Source organism: Aplidium turbinatum, chromosome 9 (assembly GCF_918807975.1).
Source record: "Aplidium turbinatum chromosome 9, kaAplTurb1.1, whole genome shotgun sequence".
Classification (NCBI taxonomy): Eukaryota; Metazoa; Chordata; class Ascidiacea; order Aplousobranchia; family Polyclinidae; genus Aplidium; species Aplidium turbinatum.
The window spans coordinates 7,648,207-7,671,895 of NC_137480.1; the positions used below are offsets into that span (position 1 = coordinate 7,648,207).

Below are 23,689 nucleotides of genomic sequence, written 5' to 3' on the forward strand. Positions count from 1 at the left end.
CCACGCTGCAGCCGACGGCAATGTCTGTTTCCGGTTGTCTACGTTACTTGTGACTTAAATTTGGAACATTAAATTACTTATGACCCATTACTCGAAATCGATCACTGGGTAGAGGCAATTATCGTAAAGTTTCTTGCCCAGAGAAACAACAGCAAGTGCGCGTGGCTGGAGTCGAACATGCAGGCTCTCGACTGCGAGCCCAACGCGCTAACCACTCGGCCACGGCTGCCGAGGTCAAACACATTGCAACTACTTTATGTGCTTATTTCTGCGCAGTGATGAAGTTGATAAGTAACGAAAGTAACGAAAGTAACGAAAAGGAGAGAAGTAACGAAAGGCGAGTCGAAACATTGTCTTGCATCAAAAGATTTAGATTTACAGTAGATGTCGAATTGGTGGGTCATTACCTAAACAAAGCTTTTATTTTTCGCCTTTTGTGTTTTCATACATTTGCAATAACGTTTTCCTTTTTGTTTGAGCTTGTGATGGCTAGGACTTGTTTTTTGCACCTACAGAATGTTGACTTATCTCGAACTTCACTCAGAGGCTACTAAACAGCAGCCAATGTTTGGTTCTCTCGGTCGTTTACCAAGTAACCGTGATACCACACTCACAAGAAGAAAATAACGCGACTCCCTGTTTAGTGTGAAGTCCGACTACCAAGCGGAAGTGTCTGTCACAGGATAGCCTCTACCCATTGGACGGTTTTGGTGCCAGCAACAAAAAATAATGAAGCCTGGTTGTAATCTCCGGCCTACTGTGAACTCATGTCGGCTGGATTACTCAAAATCTATTGTCTTTCAACTTTATTGAAAATGAAGTGAAAAACCAAGCGACCGAAAGTGATTTGTTAGTGTTCCCCGTGTACACAAGTCGGTCTCATGGTGTAACGGTTAGCACTCAGGACTTTGAATCCTGCGATCCGAGTTCAAATCTCGGTGAGACCTATTGTTTAAAACACATTTGTTAAATTCAAAAATTTTTTTAAAATCTTGTTTCATTGCCAAAAAGTATATGGCCTACCACAAATTTAAGAAAATAAAGAAGACAATGTTGGAAGACACAAGATTTGAAGAAGGATGAAAATCGAATGAGGAGAACGATTTCGCCATCTCAATAGACCTACCTATAAGCTAAAATATCTCAGGCGTCTGATAGGTTACATAAAATAAAAGATTTATTGATGCAGTAAAACGATGATTTGATTAAATGTAAAGACGTTTTAAGATAAAACCTAGGCCACGAATCCATCTGAAGCTAACATACTAGTAGAGTCATTTTCAGAGGATCCGTGACCGTGTTGAGGATACCAAAGTTTCTCAGTGGATTTAACAAGGGCAACTGATACTAAAAAAAATAAGCTCCCATATACCTCGCAAAAATGGCGGGAAAGTTGTTATTTTTGACGTTTTTCAAAATGGCCGCCACCGTCATCTTGGAAAATTGATAAAGTTCTATTTCTTGATGTGGATGGCCAAAAATGACAATTTAGATGTCAATTCCCACTAATTTTGGTGTTAAAAACACTATGGGATGGCATAATTCATGATTCAAAGTCCCTTTGACCTCAAAATCCAAGATGGCAGACATATGCGGTCCCTTACTGTATTAAGATTCACTATCACTGCCGGACAAATATGATGCTTTTAAATTCACTGAAAAACTTTGGTATCGTAAACACGGTCACGGATCCCCTGAAACTAAAATGGTAACCAAGAATGCTGATCAAGATTTCTGTTTACTTTTTGCAGGTCTATTGCTTAAGATTCATTAAGCATGGATAGTAGAGATAGTGATGTGCCTAACCCAGTGCTTGAATTAAAATGCATATTATGTCAACAACCGTGTATAGCTGATGATCGTATGGACAATGCATCTGATAGAAAGTGGGAGAATCTGAAGTGCAAGACTTTTAGGTGTAAGGAACTTGATAAATTTCAGCATGCCTATGCAGCAGTGGAATGGGACAAGGGGCCTAAAGGCCTGTACATGCATAGTAAATGTTACATCCAGGTCAGCAGTAATCGCTACATTCAGCAAGCACAGAATCGTAAACGGAAATCTGAACAGGAAGAAGAAGCTCAAGCATCAACTTTAAGTCAACACTTGCCAGGAAATGTGCCTAAAAAGCTTCGTTCTAGTAGGCTACTGGAGTGGTTCATGATAAGAATCTCTGTGTGTGGTGTATGAAGGGTAGGGTGCGGCTGGTGCCCCCATATCAATATTTTTCTGATTACTTTTTTTGGTGGTGAGGTTCCACTCAAATAACAAAAATATGAAGTTTCAGCCAAAATAGTTAATGTTTAGGACCACCTCATCCCAATTAAAATACCCAAATTGGAGCCTATACGTTATACACTATATTACTATATCGTCCCCATATACAATCGTGCAAGAATACCGATTATAGCCAATAATAAAATGGCACAGTATACAGTATAGTGAAACTTTATGAGGATATGCAAAGTTTGTTAAAAATACCAGCAAAAAGACGCGATTCAGGAAAACCTAAAGATAGGATTGACAATTACAAAGAATCATTGGAAAAAAACGATGCCATTCTGGCCCAAAATGCTCTGGAAACACTCCGACATGATGAGGACAGACAATTTCTTATATCAATGCAGACAGACAGATTGGCAGTCATGGCTGGTGTTGACAAAATCTTAACCAAAGAGAGAAAAGTGCAGCAGAAAGACGCAATGCGGCACAAAAACTAGTGAACATTGAAGCAGCCAGGAGTACGCTGGAAAATGATACAAGTTTACAACAAGAACATTTTATTGAACCCGGTGAAGAGGAAGAATTTTCACCTGGGCCTTCACAAAGAAAAGATCGTCGTTTGAAGAAAACAGATTAGTAAGTTTAATGAATATGCTCATATACTGCTGTAAATAGAAAGTGAATGTAATTTAGCAATATGCCTAAATCATATTAGATATAATTTCTGTAAAAATTCACACTGTGTTCCAGGTGAATGGCTTTTTATTCCTCATGATGTGCTGAAATGTCGGAAGTTAGTTTCTTCTGCAGTAAAGAATGAACTTGCCCCTGCAAAACTATCGTCAGTTATGAAATCACTTATTAGTGGCTGTGACGGAGATGTTACCAAATTTAATCTTGATGCAACGCAATCATTCAGGTGAAATTACTCTAACTTGTACTGCTGTATTATATTATGTATAGTAGACAACTAAGAAGGCAATATAGTTTAGAATATTCTGAATTATTAATTCTCATCAGTATGATCACATTAACTTATTTTGTTTCTACAGATATCGTGTTGAATGCATTGATAGCATAGTTGAGAACATTAAAAAATCATGGGTTCCTCCAACCACAGGAAACTTACATTGTGATGGAAAGCTAATGACCTCTTTGGTATCCAAATATGATGTTGATGATAGACTTCCAGTTCTAGTGTCTGGCAAGCAGCTTGTGCATTTAATTTTTCCAGTGATAAAGCTATCTGTAACACCTGTATTCATATATGTGTTGTTTTCTTCCAGAACAGGTGGCATAAAACTTCTGGGTGGCATAAAGCTTCTGGGATCCCAGTTTACCGAGGCACAGTAACTTACTGACCGAGCTGGGAGGTTGATTGCGGATGCAACATGTAATCTAATGGACCAATGGAAATGCACAGATTGTATTAAGTGCATGGTTTTCGACACAACTTCTGCTAATACTGGACATTTAACGGCTGGCTGCATTTCCGTTCAAGAAAAGCTCAACCGGCAACTTCTTTGGTGTGCATGTCGTCACCACATTGGGGAAGTTGTATTAAGCCACATATGGATTGATTTAAAAATTGAAATATCAAAGGGTCCTGAAATTTCGGTATTTGCAAGATTTAGAGAAAACTTTCGATCATTAACAGCCGGTGACTCAACTAACTTTAATTATGTTCCACGAGACGAACGATCTCCTCAGATCATTCAATTATGCAACAAGTTACTTCAAAGCAAATCTCCACTAAGAGGTGATTACAAAGAAGTATTGGAACCAGCGCTTTTGTATCTGGATGGTGGAAATACGCAATTCACCATCCAAAGTCCTGATGCCCTCCATAAGGCACGTTAGATGTGTAAAATTTTGTATTATTTAAAAATGAGTTGCGAAAAGGGGCAATATTTGCAAGTCGTCAAGTTGAAAAGATTCATCGGTTTGTGGAGTTCATTATTTTTACTTACTTGCCATGGTGGAATACTGCTCAGTTTTCTGAAGATGACTCACACAATGACTTGACACCGTGGAATGCATGTAACCAACATTCTGATCAAGATGTGTCCAAGTCGGTGTCCGACGTTTTTTTCGTAAACAGTTTTTCGTAAAACAATTGTTCGTAAGCAATTGTTCGTAAAATCAATTCTTCGTAACACAATTCTTCGTAAAGCAATTCTTTGGGCATGCAATTGACCGTAATACTAATTGTTCGTAAACAAATGTTCATAAAAGTTAGGCTACAGCTTTTAAAAAAAAAACGGGAAGTCACCCAAGTGCGATTGAAGGAAAATTCAGGCCCGGAAATCCCACATTCTCTCCGTGACATTATGCTTCCAGTAGAGTACAAGCAAACGTTTGCTGATGTAACATTCTTGGCCTATGATTCTGGGCCTGGAGATAACCGTATGGTCCTCTTTGCCACTGAAAGAAATCTGCAGCTCCTTGCCCGTTCAAAGCACTGGTATGCTGACGGCACCTTTAAGACAGTGCCTTCACTGTTTGAACAGCTTTACACAATACACGGACTGAAGGAAAACACTTCAGTGCCTCTGGTGTATGCCCTGCTGAGAGACAAAAGGAGAGGGACATACATTCATCTGCTGCAAAAGATCAAGGAATTGTTACCTGCTGTTGTTGTTCCAGAGACAATCATGACTGACTTTGAGATGGCCATGGTTAATGCAGTAAGCAGAGAGTACCCACTTTCAACTCACCGTGGCTGTTTCTTCCATTTGTGCCAGTACATTTGGAGAAAGACGCAATCAAGTGGCCTGAAGGAGCAGTACGAGACAAGTGCAGAGTTTGCTCTGAGGCTGCGCATGTTGTCATGTCTGGCCTTTGTGCCTATTGATGGTCAGCCGGGCCTTTGACATTCTCATTGATGGGAATGTATTACCAGATGTTGCTCAGCCAGTAATTGACTACTTTGAAGACACTTGGGTTGGGCGCCCAGATCGTCGTCAAGGGCGCCGTCCTCCAATGTTTGCAATTCAAATGTGGAACTGCTATGATGGCGTCCTCAGTGGCCTTCCCAAAACTAATAATAGCATTGAAGGATGGCACAGAGGGTTCATGTTCCAGGTATCTGCAAATCATCCAGATATTTGGAAGTTCATATCTGCAATCAAGCGAGAGCAAAACCTAAATGAGGTTCGCATTGAACAATATGTCAGTGGCCAGGCAGGACCCCCTCCAAAGAAGAAGTACAAGGACAGTGCAGAAAGACTAACTAGAGTCGTCCGAACTTGGCGTCAAGACTTTAAGATGATGAAATTTGTGATTACTTGCGTGGAATTGCACACAATACTTCATACTAAACTTGGCTCGTGGACAATTTGTACTAAGTTACTCAAAGTAGTATTGGTAGTGTAAGCAAAGAATTGCTAAACACAGACAATTGTTGTATTCTAATAAATAACAAAAAATGCGCTTTTTCATTGTGCTTATTTCTTTGTGTCGTCGTAACTTGGTTATTCAGGAAAATTTGCATTACGCACCTTCATCGGAAATTGCAAGACAAACCTTGCTGTTGCGAAAAATTGTTCACGAACAATTCACCTATCACCTGTTTACGAACAATTCACCTATACGAAGAATTGATGTATACGAAGAATTGCTTTACGAAGAATTGCTTTACGAAGAATTGATTTTACGAACAATTGTTTACGAACAATTGCTTTACGAACAACTGTTTTACGAACAATTCACCTATAACCCAACCCCGTCCAAGTCTGCAATTCGTTCTTTGTCAAATTACACTTGGTAGCCTATCTTACTTAGGAACTAGTAGGGCTTTCTCTGTTCAGTAACCAAGTGCACAATGATGAAAAGAAAATAAGAAAATTGTGGACAAATTAAACACTTTTGAAAAAGTAACTGTTTTTTCAAAACGACATGGAACTGAATTTGGGAAGCCAATTTTGCCTACTGTCACAGAAAGTTCCACTCTTGTCTCATTTGTTGGCAGTTCAACCAGGCAATTTTTCAACTTGCTAAATATTCCAACTGATTTTTTTAGTTTTCCTGTAGAGTAATGGGATGATATTCCATTGTACTCAGCAGAAAAGGAAATCATTAAAAACATCCGTGTTGTTAATGATAGTGCAGAAAAAGGGGTAAAATTGGCCTCTGACTTCCTGTCTACTGCACAAATGGAAAAACAGTATCAAAATGTGCTGCAAGTGGTGGAGAACGATCGAAACGAAGCACCTAATTAGCGACACCACAACAAGCCCTCAAAGTCTTGGTTTTTAATGTTATGATTCGAAAAAGTGACTTTATTTGTTGTTTAAAACATGCAAAATACACCATTTTCATTGGAACGGGTTTTGTAATATTTTCGACAAGGGGAGGTGGTCCTAAACGTTACCCGAATTACTTGAAACTTCATATTTATGCTTCTTAAGCATAACCTCACCCATAGTAAAAAGTAATCTTGGTTTTTTCAAGTTTTTATAATTTGTGGGGCACCAGCCGCACCCTAATGAAGGGACCACAAAAAACAGTAGCCTAATCCTGGCAAATCCAAACTTTTGCTTCTGTCAACAGAAGACGCATGGAACCGGTTCAAATTGCATACAGTTTGTCTGTTAGATGAGCTTATAAGAGAAAAATTGAATACCCTACTCGCATCTATCCCAGACAATCGAACGGCTTTTGGATTGGAAATTCGTTATCATCGTGGACGTTGGCGCAATTGCGTCAGCAACCCTCTAAAGAAGTCTTTGTCTGATGAAAATACAGAGCATTTGCAACAGGTTAATCTTCGAGAGGCCCAAGCAATCTTCTTTCATCATGTCCGTCAAATTATCTTTGAAAATCATGAAATCCGTACACTGCAAGGTCTCCTAATGGATTACAAACGCATTACTTCAAATTATGGGTACTATTCCACAACAAAGTCCAGTTTCTTGAAGAAAATTCTGATCAAGGAATTCGAAAATAACATAGCATTTCATGAACGAGGTCAGAAGAATGTGAGTGAACTGGTATATGATACGAGAGCTGCAGGTTCATATATTGAGGCTGCAATATCCTCTCTAGGTGTAAGCGACGATAACCTGGTGAAGAATGTAGCTGGGGGACTCAGAGGTCAGATCATCAAAACAAAAACTATTCCTTGGTCTCCATACATACATGAGTTAGAAAATGAAGACCAAAATGATCTCCTCTTGAAGCTCATCACTTGGTTAAAGCACCCCACTAAGTCTGAAGTCGATGACACGCCCCAAGTCAGATCAATTGCATCTATTTTGACCAGCTACATCACTGGAAGACGTACTGCATTTGAGACAAACCTATCTGTACTGCTACATCGTATGGCAAAGAGCAGAGAAATGGTAGACATATTACATAAGGATGGCCTGGGAATCAGTTACAACGATGTACTTATGCTTAGAGTTCTGGTCAGTTACTGACCTGAAGCATTCAACTGAGTGTCCATTTGAACTTTCTGAAGGAACACCCGCAATATGTATAGTCGACAACGATGACTTCAAAAGTGACACTTTGACTGGAAGTGGCCAATCACATCGTACAAATGTCATGTTTGTCCAGCCAGACCTGCCTGAGTTAAATCTACCTACCCTGATTGAAGATAGACCAGTTGTACTGTAAATACCACCTTGCCTTCCTACCTCTCTGCTAGTCTCAAAGAACTTGGGAGCCAGATGCAAAGAGTTGAACCATACAAAACAGTCAAGCGTGGTGAACCACCCATCAGACCAAGGGTAGCGGATGAACAACATCTGGACACAGCTCCTCAAAGAATGAGAGGTGTTATCCATGCATTGGCCCGAGCTAAGGCAGACGGAACAAGACCAAAGCCAGAAGATCAGAACCGTACCAGCCTTTTCTGGATTCCAGGCCAAGCTATCGCCAGAAACCCAGAAAAGTCAAGCAATTTATCACATGACTTATCCTGATCCACCAAGCAAGACCATTCTGTATGAAGTCCTGCGCTAGCTTGCAAAGGCGAGTGATGACAAGAAGATGCCATTTGCCGTTATTGTCGGTGATCATCCTGTCTACGCATGATTGCTGGAATTAAAAAGTGAGAATCCAGACATGACTGCTGACATATTGCCATTCATGGTACCCTTTCATATCCAGATGTCTTTCATCAATGCGGTCTACAAGAGGTTCAAAGGCTCAGGCATTTCAGATGTATTGGTGGCTGCAGGTGTCGTTGCAGACGGATCCGTAGATCAAGCTCTGCGTGGAAAACACTTCAACCGCGGTGTGCGTTGTCTTCGACTCTTCTACGAGGCTTTAGTCCACCATGCACTAGACAAACGTTTGGAAGGTTCCACTCTGTCTGAAGAGATCCAGGCATCTCTCAATAAGTTACGCTGTTCAGCAGACCAACAATAACTTAATGATGCAAATGCTGAGTTAGAGAACAATGCCGATCTCAAGGTGCTTGTTGACTCCCTACTCGAGAACTTAGATGGTGCTCCACAAGCAGATTTCTGGATTTCATTCTTGGAGATGGTAGAGATACTTACTCAAAATATCCACGCTATAAGGACAAGAAAATGGATGGAGTTCAAGTCCTCACTGAAGTTGATGCTTCCTTGGATGCGTATCTATGATAACGATAGATATGAACGTCATCTTCCAGATTTCATTGCAGTCTTCGAAAGTCTTCCCCATATCCAAGCACAATTCATGGAGAATGGCATGTTTGCACAGGCAATGACTGGTAAACCCTACTCATGTGTTGCCCTAGACATATGGATAGGGTCAACGATGAATAAAGGATCCAAGTTTAAGTCTGGATTGGATATTCTCAAGAATGAGAAGCAACTGCTGTCAAACACGCGGAATGTTAATAACGTCAACCGGATAAGAGACTGTGTCCATCGTCACGCAAATCACAAGAGGATTGGTTCAAGAAAGCATGCAGATTGTGCCCAAGTAAGATGAAGATAGATGAACAATCTGTGCAGGATATCAGTGCATGTCTCACCGAGTTCCATGGTGATCCATTTGACCAGTCAGATCAGACACTAAGATCCCTACAATCTGGAATTCAAGCCTCTCCAGCTCTCTTTGCTGATCTGAAGTCTGCAAAGGCCGATGGAGAAAGGAGAGTGGAAGAATTTCTAAATGAAAGAGTCTATTCCAAAACAAAGTCCCTTATTGCTCGAATACCACGAAGTAAAAGAGGTAATTTTGCAACAGAAGAAATCGAGAAGACAGGAAGTGAAAACCTGAAACAGGCAACTGAAGAAATGCAGAGTAAGGCGTTTTCCTCTGTCATCAAACTTGTTGAGGCAAGTGATGGCTTAAACATCGAAGACTTAATGCAGCATCGAGTAACAGATGCTGCATTATTCATTCAATATTTAATGCAAATGGTACTATGCGCAAAACGCAGAAGAGTAATCTACAAGAAAAGCTGACAATGACATCCATGCCTTACCCTGATATTTACACATCAATAGTAGACATTGGACTAATATGGCGTCTAACAACCCCTACAACTGAAGACAGAGAAAAAGCAGATGGAACCAAGTTAACGTGGGGAGAGTATGGTGAGAAACTTGTGAACTTTGTCCTGAACCGACATACGAATTCAGAACGTATTATCTTGGTGAATGACTCGTACGAGCAAGACTTCTCCATCAAAGATAGTGAACGACTACACCGTTAAAAAAATCAGTCTATTCGTAATGTGTTTATGAAGTCAGAGGACAAATTTCCTTCTAGTAGAGACTTTCATGCTCTTCTTAGTAAGCCAGAGAATAAAGTTCGCCTTCAAGCATTCATCGAGGCTGCCTTCAAAAGAAGGGCATTTACAATCACTACTCAGCTCATATATTGTGTTGTTGGCAAACCAGCAAGGAATATCACCACAGATGAAGTATTGCAGAATGTCACATGCGCCCATGCAGAAGCAGACACAGCTCTGTTCACACTCTATGGTAAACTGCGATCCGAGAGGTATTCAGAAGCGGTTGTCATAGACACTGAGGATACCGATAACTATGTTCAGGCAGCCTATGTGGCTCGGCAACTATCAGGACTCTTGTGCTTGAAACGCAAATCTCAGCTGATAAGTGCTCGATGTTTGTGTGATGAGGCAATGGCGGAGTCTTTGATCCCACTTCATGTTCTTACCGGATGCGATCATAACTCCGGCTTTTATGGAGTAGGCAAGAAAACTATTGTTGACCGTGTAGAACAATCGTCAGAAGCTCACAACCTCCTTAAGAGTTGTGGCACAATCCTCCCGGTCACACAAGAAATCCTCAATGACTTACAGAAATTTGTTATCCGATACATCTATCGTGACAACAAACATAAGACACTGGGAGAGGTGAGAGCAGCAAAGTGGTCAGTACTCAAGAAAAAGACGATCATCAGACTGGTACCTGACTCTGACAGTCTACGACCACACTTAGAGCGCACCAATTACCTCACATATCTGCAGAAGAACTTCCAGCTTCAGAATCATCCATCACCAATTGGCCATGGATGGCACCTTGTAAATGGCATATGCCTCCCAGTACGCTATGCCCATTGCCCATCCTGCACTTCCACCATCCCTGGAACTTCCAACAACTCAAAGTCATCTATATATAGGGAACAGCGATGATAATAGCGAAAGTGATTCTGACAGCTGTGCATCATATTTGTCCGGCAGTGATAGTGAATCTTAATACAGTAGGGGACCGCATATGTCTGCCATCTTGGATTTTGAGGTCAAGAAAGCTCTGAATCATGAATTATGTCATCCCATTGTGTTTCTGACAACAAATTTAGTGGGAATTGACATCTAAATTGTCATTTTTGGCCATCCACATCAAGAAATAGAACTTTATCAATTTTCCAAGATGGCGGTGGCGGCCATTTTGAAAAACGTCAAAAATAACAATTTTCCCGCCATTTTCGCGAGGTATATGGAGCTTATTTTTTTTAGTATCAGTTGCCCTTGTTAAATCCACTGAGAAACTTTGGTATCCTCAACACGGTCACGGATCCTCTGAAAATGACTCTACTATAGCCTACTGTCATCTTATGAAAAGCAGATTAATATGTGGCAGAGAAAGTTTATCAAGTTCAAGACAATAACGTAAAGAAGTTTTTAATGTGAAAACATCATGACTCTAACGTATAGGCTAGTGATAATAGGCCTAATAATAATGATATTGAAATAAGCAATTGCTGAACTGTTCGATTATATTGGAAGAACCAAAAAGGGAGCGGAAGATCGAGATTTGTGGAAGCAATAAAACATTACAAACGTAGATGTTGAGATAGCACATGATGATTGCCTTGATGATGATGATGATAATGAACATGTATGATTAACGATTATAATGAGTGTTTGTTTGTGCCCGGCTAGCTCAGTCGGTAGAGCGTTGGACTCTTAATCCAACGGTCGTGGGTTCGAGCCTCACGTTGGGCGAACATTTTTATCGTCAAGTGAAGCACCAGCATATTCTATCATTGTACTTTTGTTACTAACTAAAAGTCAAGCTTGCACGTCCATATCATCTTTTTTAAAGTTTTTAAAAAAAATTTAAAATCTAAAGCCTTACATTAAAATAAATTTCAGGCTTTGTTATATTTTATCTAAACTTTCTTGAAATAATAAAATTGGATAAAATGGCGTCACAAAGTGCTGGGCGGAGAGTTTGAGTAAAACTAGAAAAGTGCATTTTTGCTTCTTGTCTATCGCCGGGCGTTGCGGCATGAATCCTGCGATCCGAGTTCAATTCAATTTATTCTTCTTTGTCAAAATGCAAAAGAAATGATATTGTAAAAAAGAAATACAGTAACAAAACCAACAAAAAAAAAAGGTAGCAAAACCTTAATGGTTTAAGACCTGCATTAAAAGATCTAATATTGCGGTATATGTAACGATAAATAGCCTACAGTTAAGCACGGCCACCAAACCTGAGTTAAAATCTCGGTGAGAGCTTGTTCATTTGGTGTTGTTTGTTGGCATTTTATAAAACGACTGGTTTTTTTGAAAGTAACTAAAGGCAAGTCGAAACCTTGTCTTGCATCAAAAACATTTGGATTTAGATGTCTAATTCGTGGATCGTTACCTAAACAAAGCTTTTATTTTTCCCATCCGATGTGTTCTATAAATTTCAATAACTTTATCTTTTTTTAGTTTGAGCTCCTGGTGGCGAAGACTACATTTTACACCTACAGAATGTTGACATCTCGAACTTCACTAAGAGGCTACTAAAGAGCAACCAATATTTAGTTCTCTCATCTATTAATTCACATGATACCACAGTCGTAAGAAGAAAAAAGAACGCGCCGATTCCCTGTTTAGTGTGAAGCACGACTACCATGCGGAAGTGCCTGTCGTAGCAGGATATGCCCATTGGACTGTTTCGGTTCCTGAAATAAAAAAAATAAAGCCTGGTTGCAGTCTCCGACCTACTTTAAACTCATGTCCGCTGAAGTACTCAAAAGGTATTGTATTTCAACTTTATTGAAAATGAAGTGATAAACCAAGCGATCAAAAGTAATTTTTGGTGTGCCCACGTGTAAACATGTCGGTCTCATGGTGTAACGGTCAGCACTCAGGACTTTGAATCCTGCGATCCGAGTTCAAATCTCGCTGAGACTTTTTTTTTAACACACGCTTTCTTTAAATTCAAATATTTTTTGAAATATTGTTTCATTACTAAAAAGTATGAGGCATACGACTAATTGAAGAAAATAAAGAAGACAATGTAGAAAGACACAAGATTTGAAAAAGGATGAAAATCAAATGAGGAAAACGATTTCGCCATCTCAATAGACCTACCTAAGCCCAAAAGTCTCGGTAATATGAAAACACCACGACTACGTATGGGCTAGTGATAAAAATAATGATATTTGCTTAACTCTTCGATCATATTGAAAAAGAGAGCGGAAGATCGAGATTTGTGGAAGCAATAAAACAGTACAAACGTAGATGGTACCCTAATAAAACCCTAATACCAAGTTTATGGAAGCAGCGATCGTCTTTGCGTCTGCCAATAACCTAAAGACGCCAAAGGATCCCCGAGTGAGCAAAACTAAAGCAAGATCAGCTTATCAGATCCCATCAGAAAAGATCGCCTAAAAACGGAATTTAATTTGCTAAGGGATGTTGTACGTGGAAAAACCGCAAACTCCGTTCAAAAGGTTACTGAGATACTATCAAACTAAACCCTAAAACATTAAATCTTTTAAAAAAAACACGGAAGTTCGTGGAGCTTTGTCTCCCGGTTTCAGCTGCATCATCAGAATGTTCTTTATCTGCTCTAAGACGCCTGAAAACGTAGTTGAAGAAGCTCAATGACACAAAAAAGATTTACTCATCTTGCGTTGATGCATGTCCACCAAAACATTTTGGACACTGTCGATGTCAAATTCATGACACAATTCATGAAGAAAGCACCTGAACGAAAAGCAATCTTCGGAAGCGTGTGAGAACTCATTTCCACATAGGCTACTGTCGTTTTCATTTCACTTTCTAATTTGTTAGTTTTCATTTTAATTTCCTGAACAGCTGCTTTGTTGTTGCCGTCCTTCATTTGTTACAATATGCAATGTGTGTGTCTTGGCGTCGTTTTTTTTTTTTTTTTACATAAGAGGGGACCGTATGCCAACTACCAGTTTTAAATGTTCTCCCACATAAAGGGGGTCTGGGGGGCTTTTCCTCCCAGAAGCTGGCAATGCTACGGCAGCTTCTGGGGGGCGATGCCCACCCTAAAGAAAAATAGTTTCCGAGCCACTGTTTGTTTTTGTGCCATATAACGTAAATATTCATGAAAGGCTTGCTTGGCTATGTTCCTGTTGGAAAGTAAATCGGAGTTTAAATCCAACCAGGCTCTATTTTTCTATCTCTTGGCACTAAAACCTCATGAGGTTAGTAGGTTACCAGAACCCAACAGGTTTCAAAATTCTACTCATGAAGAAATGTAGGCTAGTGCGTATACATCCTAATAAATATATGTAATAAGATAACCTAAGCTTGTCAAATGCATTATTTTTCATTTAACCTATTTCGGCAGATACTGAATCGAAACTTAACATTCTTCACAAATTTTAAAACCAAATATAAAAGTTTCTAAAATTGTCAAAGCTACATTCAAGAAAAATGTTAATATATTTCATACAAAATGCAACACTATAAAGTTATGGTACTAAACTGGTAGACTATTGAAAACTTATGGTAAAGAATTGATTTGTCCAAATAACTACATATTCTTTCCCAAAGTTTTTCTGCAAGCCCACACGATGCTAAGTTATAAGTACAAACTTTCAGCTATAAATTATTGAAATTCTTGTGTGGTCGTGAAAGAAAATATATCCAAACCGTAGCTCCAATTTTAAATCAAAACTTGTCATTCAAATTTCTAGAAAAATCCAGTTCTAAATTAATGATATTGATCTAATCAAAGAAGGTCTTGTTCGAAGTCGTATGAATTTCGCCCGATTCCATTGCCCTGCTTAGAGCTTATGCTACCAATAACTACTGGTTTTTGCGCTTCTCTTGTGCCAGAATTGCGGATAATCCAGTAGCGGATAATTATCCGCTACTGGATTATTCCAACAGAAACAATTAATTATAATTAATTGGATTATTCCAACAGATGGATCATTCCAACAGAAACAATTAATTATAATTAATAGGCTACTGTATATATGAACTATTGGTCAATTAAGTTGGCTTTGCATTTTTATTAACGAATCTATCAAGCTTATGTCTCAATTATCGATACGATCATTTGTCAAAAAATATGCACAACTGTTGCTAAACATATATTTCACTTCAATATAGGTTCTACAAAAATTGAAGCTTGAAAAATGTGACCAGCCCTTTTCTTTAGCATGTGACGTAATCTATTCGAAGCGATGCAAATCTGTGATATGATTGAACGATGAACCGGAAGTATCTCGCCACCAGAGAGCGTGGGAAAGTACGGATGACGTAGCTGTTGCTATCAGTGTTTCCAAGAAATACCTGAATAAAAATAAAATTAAATGAAACCAATGTTTTTTGTATCAAGCAATGTGGTTGCTTTCATCTTAAAGCACCTAAGTTAAAATTTACAATCAATGTATTAGAGTTTTTCAAGCATACACAAAATAAACAAACAAACCAGGTATTTGAACCTACGTTGTTTGGTTTCAAACCTTCAGAATAATATTTGTAATTGACATGACAGAGATTTCTTACCGTGTCATTTCCATTTCTGTTTTTTATAGTTTTTAGAGCTGTCACAGAGTTTCCGTACTGTATTTTGTAGCTTGTTATCCATTCATCTTCTCCTGACCTTCCTTGAGTAACAACACCAGTAACACGAGTTGGTTCCAACAAATCAACTTGTAACCACTCGCCAGCTATTTCTGCAAATAGAATTAGTTTATTGAACATGATCTTAATTTAGAACTACCGGAAAATGATTGTACCTAGTGCGACCGCACCGGTCAATCGACAGGTAGATGACCATACGTTGGTTTGCATGTGTTCAGGAGAAAACTTGTCTCGCTTGTGGTTCGTTGGCCTAACTATAAGGTATTGTCCGAGATGTTATCAATTGAGTTTGATTATATTCGCTGCAGTCATATGAAGTCGCATCAAAAAGTGAAAAACTGGCAGGATTTTTCAATTTGTTGGATTATATTTTGGTTGAATTCATTTGCAACACCAATAGCTAAAGATATCGGCATAATATTTAGGGTTCCTTTTGTAGAATACTGCTTTACAAAGTGAAGAGATGTTTCATCATTACGTAGGCAGGCCAAGTATGCTACAGTACATATGTTTGTTGATGCTCGTAACTTTTCCAAGAGAAGAAAATTTAAAGAAACCATCGCGTATTCTTTGGATAAGTTACAGTGCCTTTTTCTCAACTGTGTCTTGAGTTCGAGACCGAAGATTTATTTGATACCGGGCCACAATATTTTTTTCAACGGCCCTGGCTGTGGTAGAAAATACAAATTTCCCAAAGATGTTTTTAGAAAGCAGTTTAAGCGACGTAACTTTGTCAGCTTGAACTTTTGTTGTCTTACGTCTCGTGCTATGGGGCAACCAGCTCCCTCTATCATTTCTAGATGGCTCGTTATCCAACCGTCCATGCGAAGGTTCATACTTGCTACTCCAAATGGAAGAAGCAGATATTTGGGAATCACGAACTCTTCCATTCTTCATTCCCACAGAGCAGTAAGTTACTGAAAGCAGCAATTTTGTAGCATTTCACATTTCAAAAAAATTTAAAGATTGTAGGCCTAAATAAAGTTAAAATTGCATGATAAAAACATTAATTTTTATTAACGTTTAGCTGTCAAGGCAACAAGTGGTGTGTCGATACTTTGCATAACCCTTTGATAATAAAAAATTACAAATAATTCGAGTGGTGAGAGCACTGGCACAACGCTCGAAAGAGTGCCGGTTCGACACTGCGTAAAAGCATGCGACTGTGTATTTAGCAGAACACTTAAAGGCATGCCTGAAGGTGGACAGGGTGATTGGCTTCCTGCCTTCCGTCCACTTAATCTAAAGCTTCAACCACGGGGCGAAAACCTGATTACGACAAAAATGTAACTGAAAATAACATGAAACATCGAAAACGATTTAATAAGAGCTGACGTGGTCAAACACATTGCAACTATTTTATGTGCTTATTTCTGCGCAGTGATGAAGTTGATAAGAAAACGTTAGAAAGTCAAAAGCAACTTTTGCGGGAGAGGATACGTCATTGAACATGATTTATAATGGTATTAAAACGTGTTTTTGAGGGGACCAAATATAATTTTTGGGAGGCGATCGCCCTCCAAAGCCCCGGCCACCAAAACGTTTCCCCCGGTGGCTACGTCTCTATATCTGCAAGATAGTTTGATCTGTCTAAAACCGATTGTGAAAATTATGGAATTGCAAAAATTGTTCTAGGATTGATTAAGCTTCTTTCAGGAAGCTTTAACTTGGCAGATTTTCATACTTGTTCAATCTGTAAAGCTACTTGTATAGAGGTTTTGAGCCATTAATGCAACCGGTCACCTAGAATGACAGAGTGAAACTTCTGCTCGTTAAATTTTTGAAGTCGGAAAATCAATCCATCTAGTAGGTACCGCTAAACAGAGAACTGTTTTTACACAAATAGCACACACTCGAGTGCTGAAATCAGAGTTTTCTTCGGTTTCCTAGTCGGCCCTTGTCGAGATATCGAGGGGTATAAATTAGCATGATTCGATGGTGAGTGTATGCCTAAGCTATTCGATAATAATTAATCAGTCACTCACCTTTGTCAAGGTGATCATGGGAAAGTGAATTCAAAGTTGAGACTTCATCTGGTAAAACAAAACCAATCACCAAACAAATATGCGAAATAATATTCATATGAGCCTATCCTTGTTACTATAGTTTAGCTCAGTTTAACTTCACTTGAGAATCCGCTGATAAAAAATTTTCATAATAGGCGGATTTCGAAGCGGATTTTGTCGTGTGTTGCTACATATAAAGTGACTGAGATTATGCTAAGGCATAAGATTACTTTATAGGATAACTTTGTTTCATAACATTGGATAATTTCAATGACGTTACAACCAGAATATTGACCTATCCAGTGCAAGTGGCAGCATCAGCTTACCGGTCTAAGCAGCTCATAAAAACTTCCCCATTGTGTCAAAAATATTAAACGTATTGTACATTCCTTGCAACTGTTACAGTTCAAGATCATATATCGCTTTCTCAATCCAAAACAAAGTCATGGGACATGATCTGTTTCCAGAGATGTACGTATACGCCGCAAACAGGGTATACGCATGATCTGTTTCCAGAGATGTACGTATACGCCGCAAACAGGGTATACGTATACGCCGCCGCATACTTGCGGCGTAGACTTTTTGTTTGCGCTAACGCTTGCGGCCACATTTTTTTGGATAGTTTACGCTTGAGGCTACGCCGTAAAGTTTTCGCGGTTTTTTAGCGCATAGCGTCAACGCATACTTTTTAATGTATTCTTTTTCTCTACAACACGCCAATACCTTGGCGTGTTGTAGAGAAAGCTGCAGTTGAAAGTTGCAGTTGAAAGAATGCTGCAGCTGCTGCATTTGAAAGAATGTTTTCAATGGGCAAAGACATATTGGAACCAAAACACAGCAAAATTCAGATGAACACTTTTAGATGCTTGTGTTTCTTCGTGGAAATTCAAAATAAAACTTGTTTGTTTCGAGTGGTTTATACCGTGTGAATGTTTGGCACCTATAGCAAACAAAATTAGTTTACGCTAGTGTATGCGCTGACGTTGACGTCGCCAACTTTTTTTAGAAGTTGCGTTGACGCATACGGCGTATGTTTTTTCGAACGTTTGCGTTTACGCTGACGGCGTCAATATTTTTTGTATGCGCGTACATCACTGTCTGTTTCTCGTTGTATACATTTCCAATTAGTGAGAGTGCGAGTACGAAGTTCCAAACATGGGTTCAACGCTGATCAAGATCACACGACTGTATCTTATGAAATCACTAAATGTTTCAAATTGGTTACGAAGAATGGCTTTCCTTGCATTTATACAACTTAGTTTAGCATTTTTTATTAAGAATGCATGGAGAATCAGCAGAGCCCTATTTATGACATGAAATATAATAATTATGCCATAAATAGGGCTCTGCTGACTCGCCATGCATTTTTAATAAAAACTACTGAACTGATACTTGATGGAGAATCGCTGGCCTGCTGCTTCGTAGTCAAGAAATCCCCTATCCTTAATGGATCTCAATAAACGTACAACTTAGTTTATTAGTTCAAGCAGCAGGTTAAAGATTTTTCAAGATTATAGTTCAGATTTTTTTAACCTGCCCAAACACAAAGCTTACACGTAGGTACGACAGCAATATCCTTCCACTCACCACGAAGCGCCTGGACTTGCTCACGAAATTCTTCCACGTCTTGAGGGTCACAAGTGCATGCTCCAGAAGGCCCCATGGGGCCTGGAGGCCCGGGAACCCCAGGAACGCCGACAGGACCAATTTTACCCGGTCGTCCCTGCATCCCTATGGTTTGAGGGGTTGGTGTGGATTCTGCATCTTTTCGAACAGGAAGACAAACTTCATCAGTTTGTGCTCTCCCACAAATCACTAGAAAGATGCACAAGACAATGCATACCACCATTGATGACATGATTAAATTTTTCACAGAGTAGATGAACTTACAGTGGTTTGTTGTAATACTACAATAACGGTGAACCTGCACATGCAAAATGTACAGAATCAGGTTGAGAACAAAAAACCCTTCACTTAGAAACCAAATAGGTCAACAGGGTTTATTTTTTCTGTACGTTGTGTGATAGTTCCTTGTTGTTTGCAGACTTTCGTTTTTGCTAAATTTAACGTATTGTTTATAAGTTCATCAGTTTGCATGACATGATTCATTATGCATTGGCAACCAGACATTTGTAAACAGAATGAGGAATTTTTGATTACTGCTGGTGCTGCATTTAGGAAAATCCCAATGACAAATCACTCACATGCTTTTGCATGTGGTTTGCCAATATATTTTTCCCTTGAGTTTATGTAAAATTAAATCTACAGTATAACTGGAAAAGTTAATCGGTTTTTTTGTTTCAAATCTAACTTTAACTCTGGTTTTAAAATGCAACAGGACATTCTAAAACCTCAGGACAAATTTTTTGAAACTTTCCTTTAACCACCCTCCCTTTATGCTTATGCATTAAGGCATAAAAGAATTCGTTTATGCCTTAAAAATTATTCGTTAATTTAGAATTATTTTGAATTAGCCAAATTTACATTTCGTTTTTCCTCTGCAATAAATACTTCATCACTTTTAGGCTTATTTTGTTTTGACGATAGCTCCTGAAGAGATTCTGACGAAAACCGGCAGCTTGAGCTACCATAAGCAACATTCATCTGATGAAAGGGAAAGTAAAAGCAACAGTAAACAAGTTGATTTGTTGCTTCACTGATGTTTTGCGTTTTGAGGATGCGTATTGTCACTAATCGATCGATTAATGATGCGATCGCCATTACTATTCTGTTCTGGCAATAGTAGCAACCATCACTAATTTACTTACATTAAGCCTACTCTTGGACATGACCTACAACGGTCTTATTGTCAACTTTTCACGGTGTCTAAACAGTAATTTTGTGATACAACATATAACATGATTAAACAGCTGTAGTTTTTAAAAAAAACTTTCCATGGAAAAGCCATCGTTGTTGTACGAAACATTATTTTTGGCCAAAAAGTAAGATATTTCCATTGTGAGAGAAAAGGCTGCATAGGCTAGGCGATTATAAACATGTTACTGTCAGAGACTGTGATAAGGAGTAAATTTTTACATGTAGCCTATTCGCACAAAAATACGATATGATAAAGGTTTGGACAGAAATTTAAAAAAACAATTTCCAAAGGTCTTAGAATGTTCGGTTGTAGGCCTATTCTAAAATTAGGGTTAAAGTTGAAATTAAAATTACTCCCCCTCCCCTCTAGTATAATGAACTGTGCATGTCAAACTAAAAAAGTTTGTAGCTCAATATATCAAAAACTTGTAGTTCCTGTTTTTCTGATTTCATTTTTCGCCTTTGATTCGGTTTTGAATTTTTATCCTCAGAGTGAAAAAGCCTTTGATGATAGGTTATTTCAGGCAGTTTCGCATATTTGTAACGCGGTGGTTCTCCGCCCTTTTTGTCTTGGAAGACTTCTTTTGGTGCCCTCGAAGCTGTCGTGGACCCTTAAAAAAGATTATCTGAAGTTGCAGTATATACTGTCTCCTAACGGAAACCAATGTTTCATAAGTCTCGAAGCGACTCAGAAGAATTTTGTGAACTCGCGACGCACTTATGACGATTGATAACATTGACAAAATTATGAGCAATGAGTTGGTAGGCTACACTAGATCAAAAATTAGTAGTCGATATACTGATTTAATGTTTTTCTATAAATTAGATAGGAAATTAATAGAATTTTGGCAACCCTTACAAAAATTTCCCTTGTTTATTTGTAGTCAGTGGCGTAGCGTGACTCATTTAATCAGGGGCACCCCAGGAGCACAAACACAAAATGTAACTTGACATGAAAATTTAGCCACAGGTAATTAAAAGGTCTGCATTATAACATTCTAAATTTTACAAATGATTCAATAAACGCATTTGTAATAAACTCTGGCCATTTTCCCTCTTCTAATTCAACCTATTTGCAATACTGTAATACTGTACTATATGCAATTTTGCAATAATAATAATAATAAGATACGCACAACAAAAAAAGACGTAACAAACAAAAATGAAGACATACGCGAAATTCCGCCAAGGTTTCTTGATTTGCATAAATTCGGCAAAGAGGTTTTGAAAGATGAATTATACTAAAATTCGACTAGTTCCTACAAAAAGGTCACGAAGATAGAGTACTAAGCATTCCACTCGTCGGTAGGCTTATGCGTGCCGTAAATCGTGGGAATAAACCCATCAGCGGCGCAGACTACACATAAAGTTTCAACGGTGGAGAGAGGTTGAAAACAAATCGCATGAAAGTTCAAACAGAACCATGATAACCACCTGTTGCTCCACGGCTGAAACAAATCTGGGTTTATAAAAGGTTAAAAAATGTAGGCTTGTAATTATACCCATGATCAAAGCTGTTAGATTATTCAGTGAATCTAGTCGACTTTTTGGCTTAGTGACTATTGAGCAATGTAGGCTATATGGGCTGTGAATTGAATGCAATTCACTGTCCGCAAATAACCTCGCGCAGGCGATGTTTGGTCGGTCTTTCCTGAGTCGCCAATACAAAAAAAATGTTCCTGGGATTTAATACAATATTACATCACAATTCTTGTTGTAGGCTAGTGATTTCCTGTTGCTCTGCCTCTGCACCAGAACAAAGTAGTTTAATGGTGACAGGCTATTAACTTTTACAAATATCTTACAGTCTTACGCGCTTGTTGATAGGCTACAACGTTTCGACCGTTCATGTCATATTGTTAAACCAGCATTAAGCTATAAAATATTTTTACCAACAATTACAAATATAATCGAGTGGTGAAATCCCTGGTTTGACGTTCGAAAGGCCTCCACAGTACGCTACTCTAGAGAGAAATGCCTAGGACCCTTCTTAGAGCTGTGGTCTGTTGAACTGAACTGAAATATCGCATCAGTGATTTGAACCAGCATTGTCATTGGCTCGCAACAAATCAACAAATAACCCACGGACAAAATTAATTTGAACCGCACTGATCTACAAGCAATTTGATATAAACGTTATGAATTGCCGCTTGCTATCTTACAGCCCGCTATCTTACCTTTTATCCCCAAACAGAGATGCGGGCCCATTAACGCTGGTTGCGGAATCGGTAAATAGAGCCTTGCGTAATTTAAGTTATTGAATATCAAGTTTCTACAACAATATTTGCAACCTTTTTTTTCAAATAGCCAAAAAAACATTGAACAAACTAAAATGAGTGGCCCCCTGAACAACAATGCCCTAACTGCCCCCGGGGATACGCGAGGCGGTTAACACGACCCTGCTACCTAAGACCACTCTTAAAGAATGAAATTTTTGCACTACGCAATCACAACAACGCTAATAAGAATCAACAACATGGGGGTAAAAAGCAACATACTCTCTTTGCACGCCACTATGCTTACAATGGAGTGAAAACAAAGGTCCATTGGTAAAACCACAAAATTAGGATTACTGTGAACTCTCGTATACTCAATTGCCACATACGGATGTGAAATTTGGACAAAAAATGTGACATTAAAAAGTTAAGAAGTTTTGAAATGTGGTCTCACAGGAGGCTATTAGCCTACTCATAAGCTGGATGAAAAAAAAAGAATTTGTTATCCTTCAAATAGACGATAACTGAAATATAATAATAGTTATCCAGACAACAAAATCCGTCATTTTCACATTGATTCAATGACTGTAGATGTTGAATCTATTTCAAAATGACCAATAGGCACTGAATAGTGAATCATGCATGCACTGACCAAAAAGTAAGAAACAAACTTAAAATGAAGCCTCAAGGTCAAAATGAAGACGTACTAATTCAGATAGTTTTACCATTATCACTTATCTGTGATCTTCTAATTTTAATTAAGTCAGCTTCTCTGTTTACTGTATTTCAACTTGTACAAAATTACAATATTGCAAACCTCAATGCTGAACAGTTCACTGTAACACTGGTCGTAACGATTCTAAATTTTTATCTGAAGTGCTGCCTTATAAATAGAAAAAAAGTAAAATAACAATACTGTATGCCTTTACTTGTCTACGTTGCTTTCCATAATAAATATTTGAATCTGCCGTATCATTCATCAGGGCAGTCCCTAATTGGTGTCAAAAAGGAAAATTACGCTATTTCTTGGCATTAAAGCAAGAGAGGAATTTTTTAAGCGTCACGACTCTAAAAATACTTGACTTTCTGGTTCCTGGTTGAATTTAACTATAAAAATCAAATCATACTTTACTTCGTGGCTTTAAGGTTGTCACCTGGTTGTCTTT

At 38.6% G+C, this 23,689-nt stretch overlaps 1 protein-coding gene and 3 non-coding genes across 4 annotated transcripts; 3 read left to right on the plus strand and 1 right to left on the minus strand.

The window, feature by feature from the left end:
- Nucleotides 1-875: 875 nt before the first annotated feature.
- Trnaq-uug (transfer RNA glutamine (anticodon UUG)) lies at nucleotides 876-947 on the plus strand. Its single transcript has one exon. It is a non-coding gene; the product is annotated as a tRNA-Gln (tRNA).
- Nucleotides 948-11,568: 10,621 nt separating this feature from the next.
- Nucleotides 11,569-11,641, plus strand: Trnak-cuu (transfer RNA lysine (anticodon CUU)). The gene has a single exon. It is a non-coding gene; the product is annotated as a tRNA-Lys (tRNA).
- A 1,110-nt stretch (nucleotides 11,642-12,751) lies between these two features.
- Trnaq-uug (transfer RNA glutamine (anticodon UUG)) lies at nucleotides 12,752-12,823 on the plus strand. The gene has a single exon. It is a non-coding gene; the product is annotated as a tRNA-Gln (tRNA).
- Nucleotides 12,824-15,016: 2,193 nt separating this feature from the next.
- LOC145776638 (retinoschisin-like) lies at nucleotides 15,017-19,348 on the minus strand. The gene is made up of 5 exons (XM_082587870.1): nucleotides 19,078-19,348; nucleotides 17,470-17,517; nucleotides 16,243-16,401; nucleotides 15,407-15,576; nucleotides 15,017-15,190 (listed from the first exon to the last, which is right to left on the minus strand). The coding sequence occupies exons 1-5, from the start codon at nucleotides 19,346-19,348 to the stop codon at nucleotides 15,053-15,055; spliced, it is 786 nt and encodes a 261-aa protein (XP_082443996.1). The 3' UTR covers nucleotides 15,017-15,052.
- Nucleotides 19,349-23,689: the final 4,341 nt, after the last annotated feature.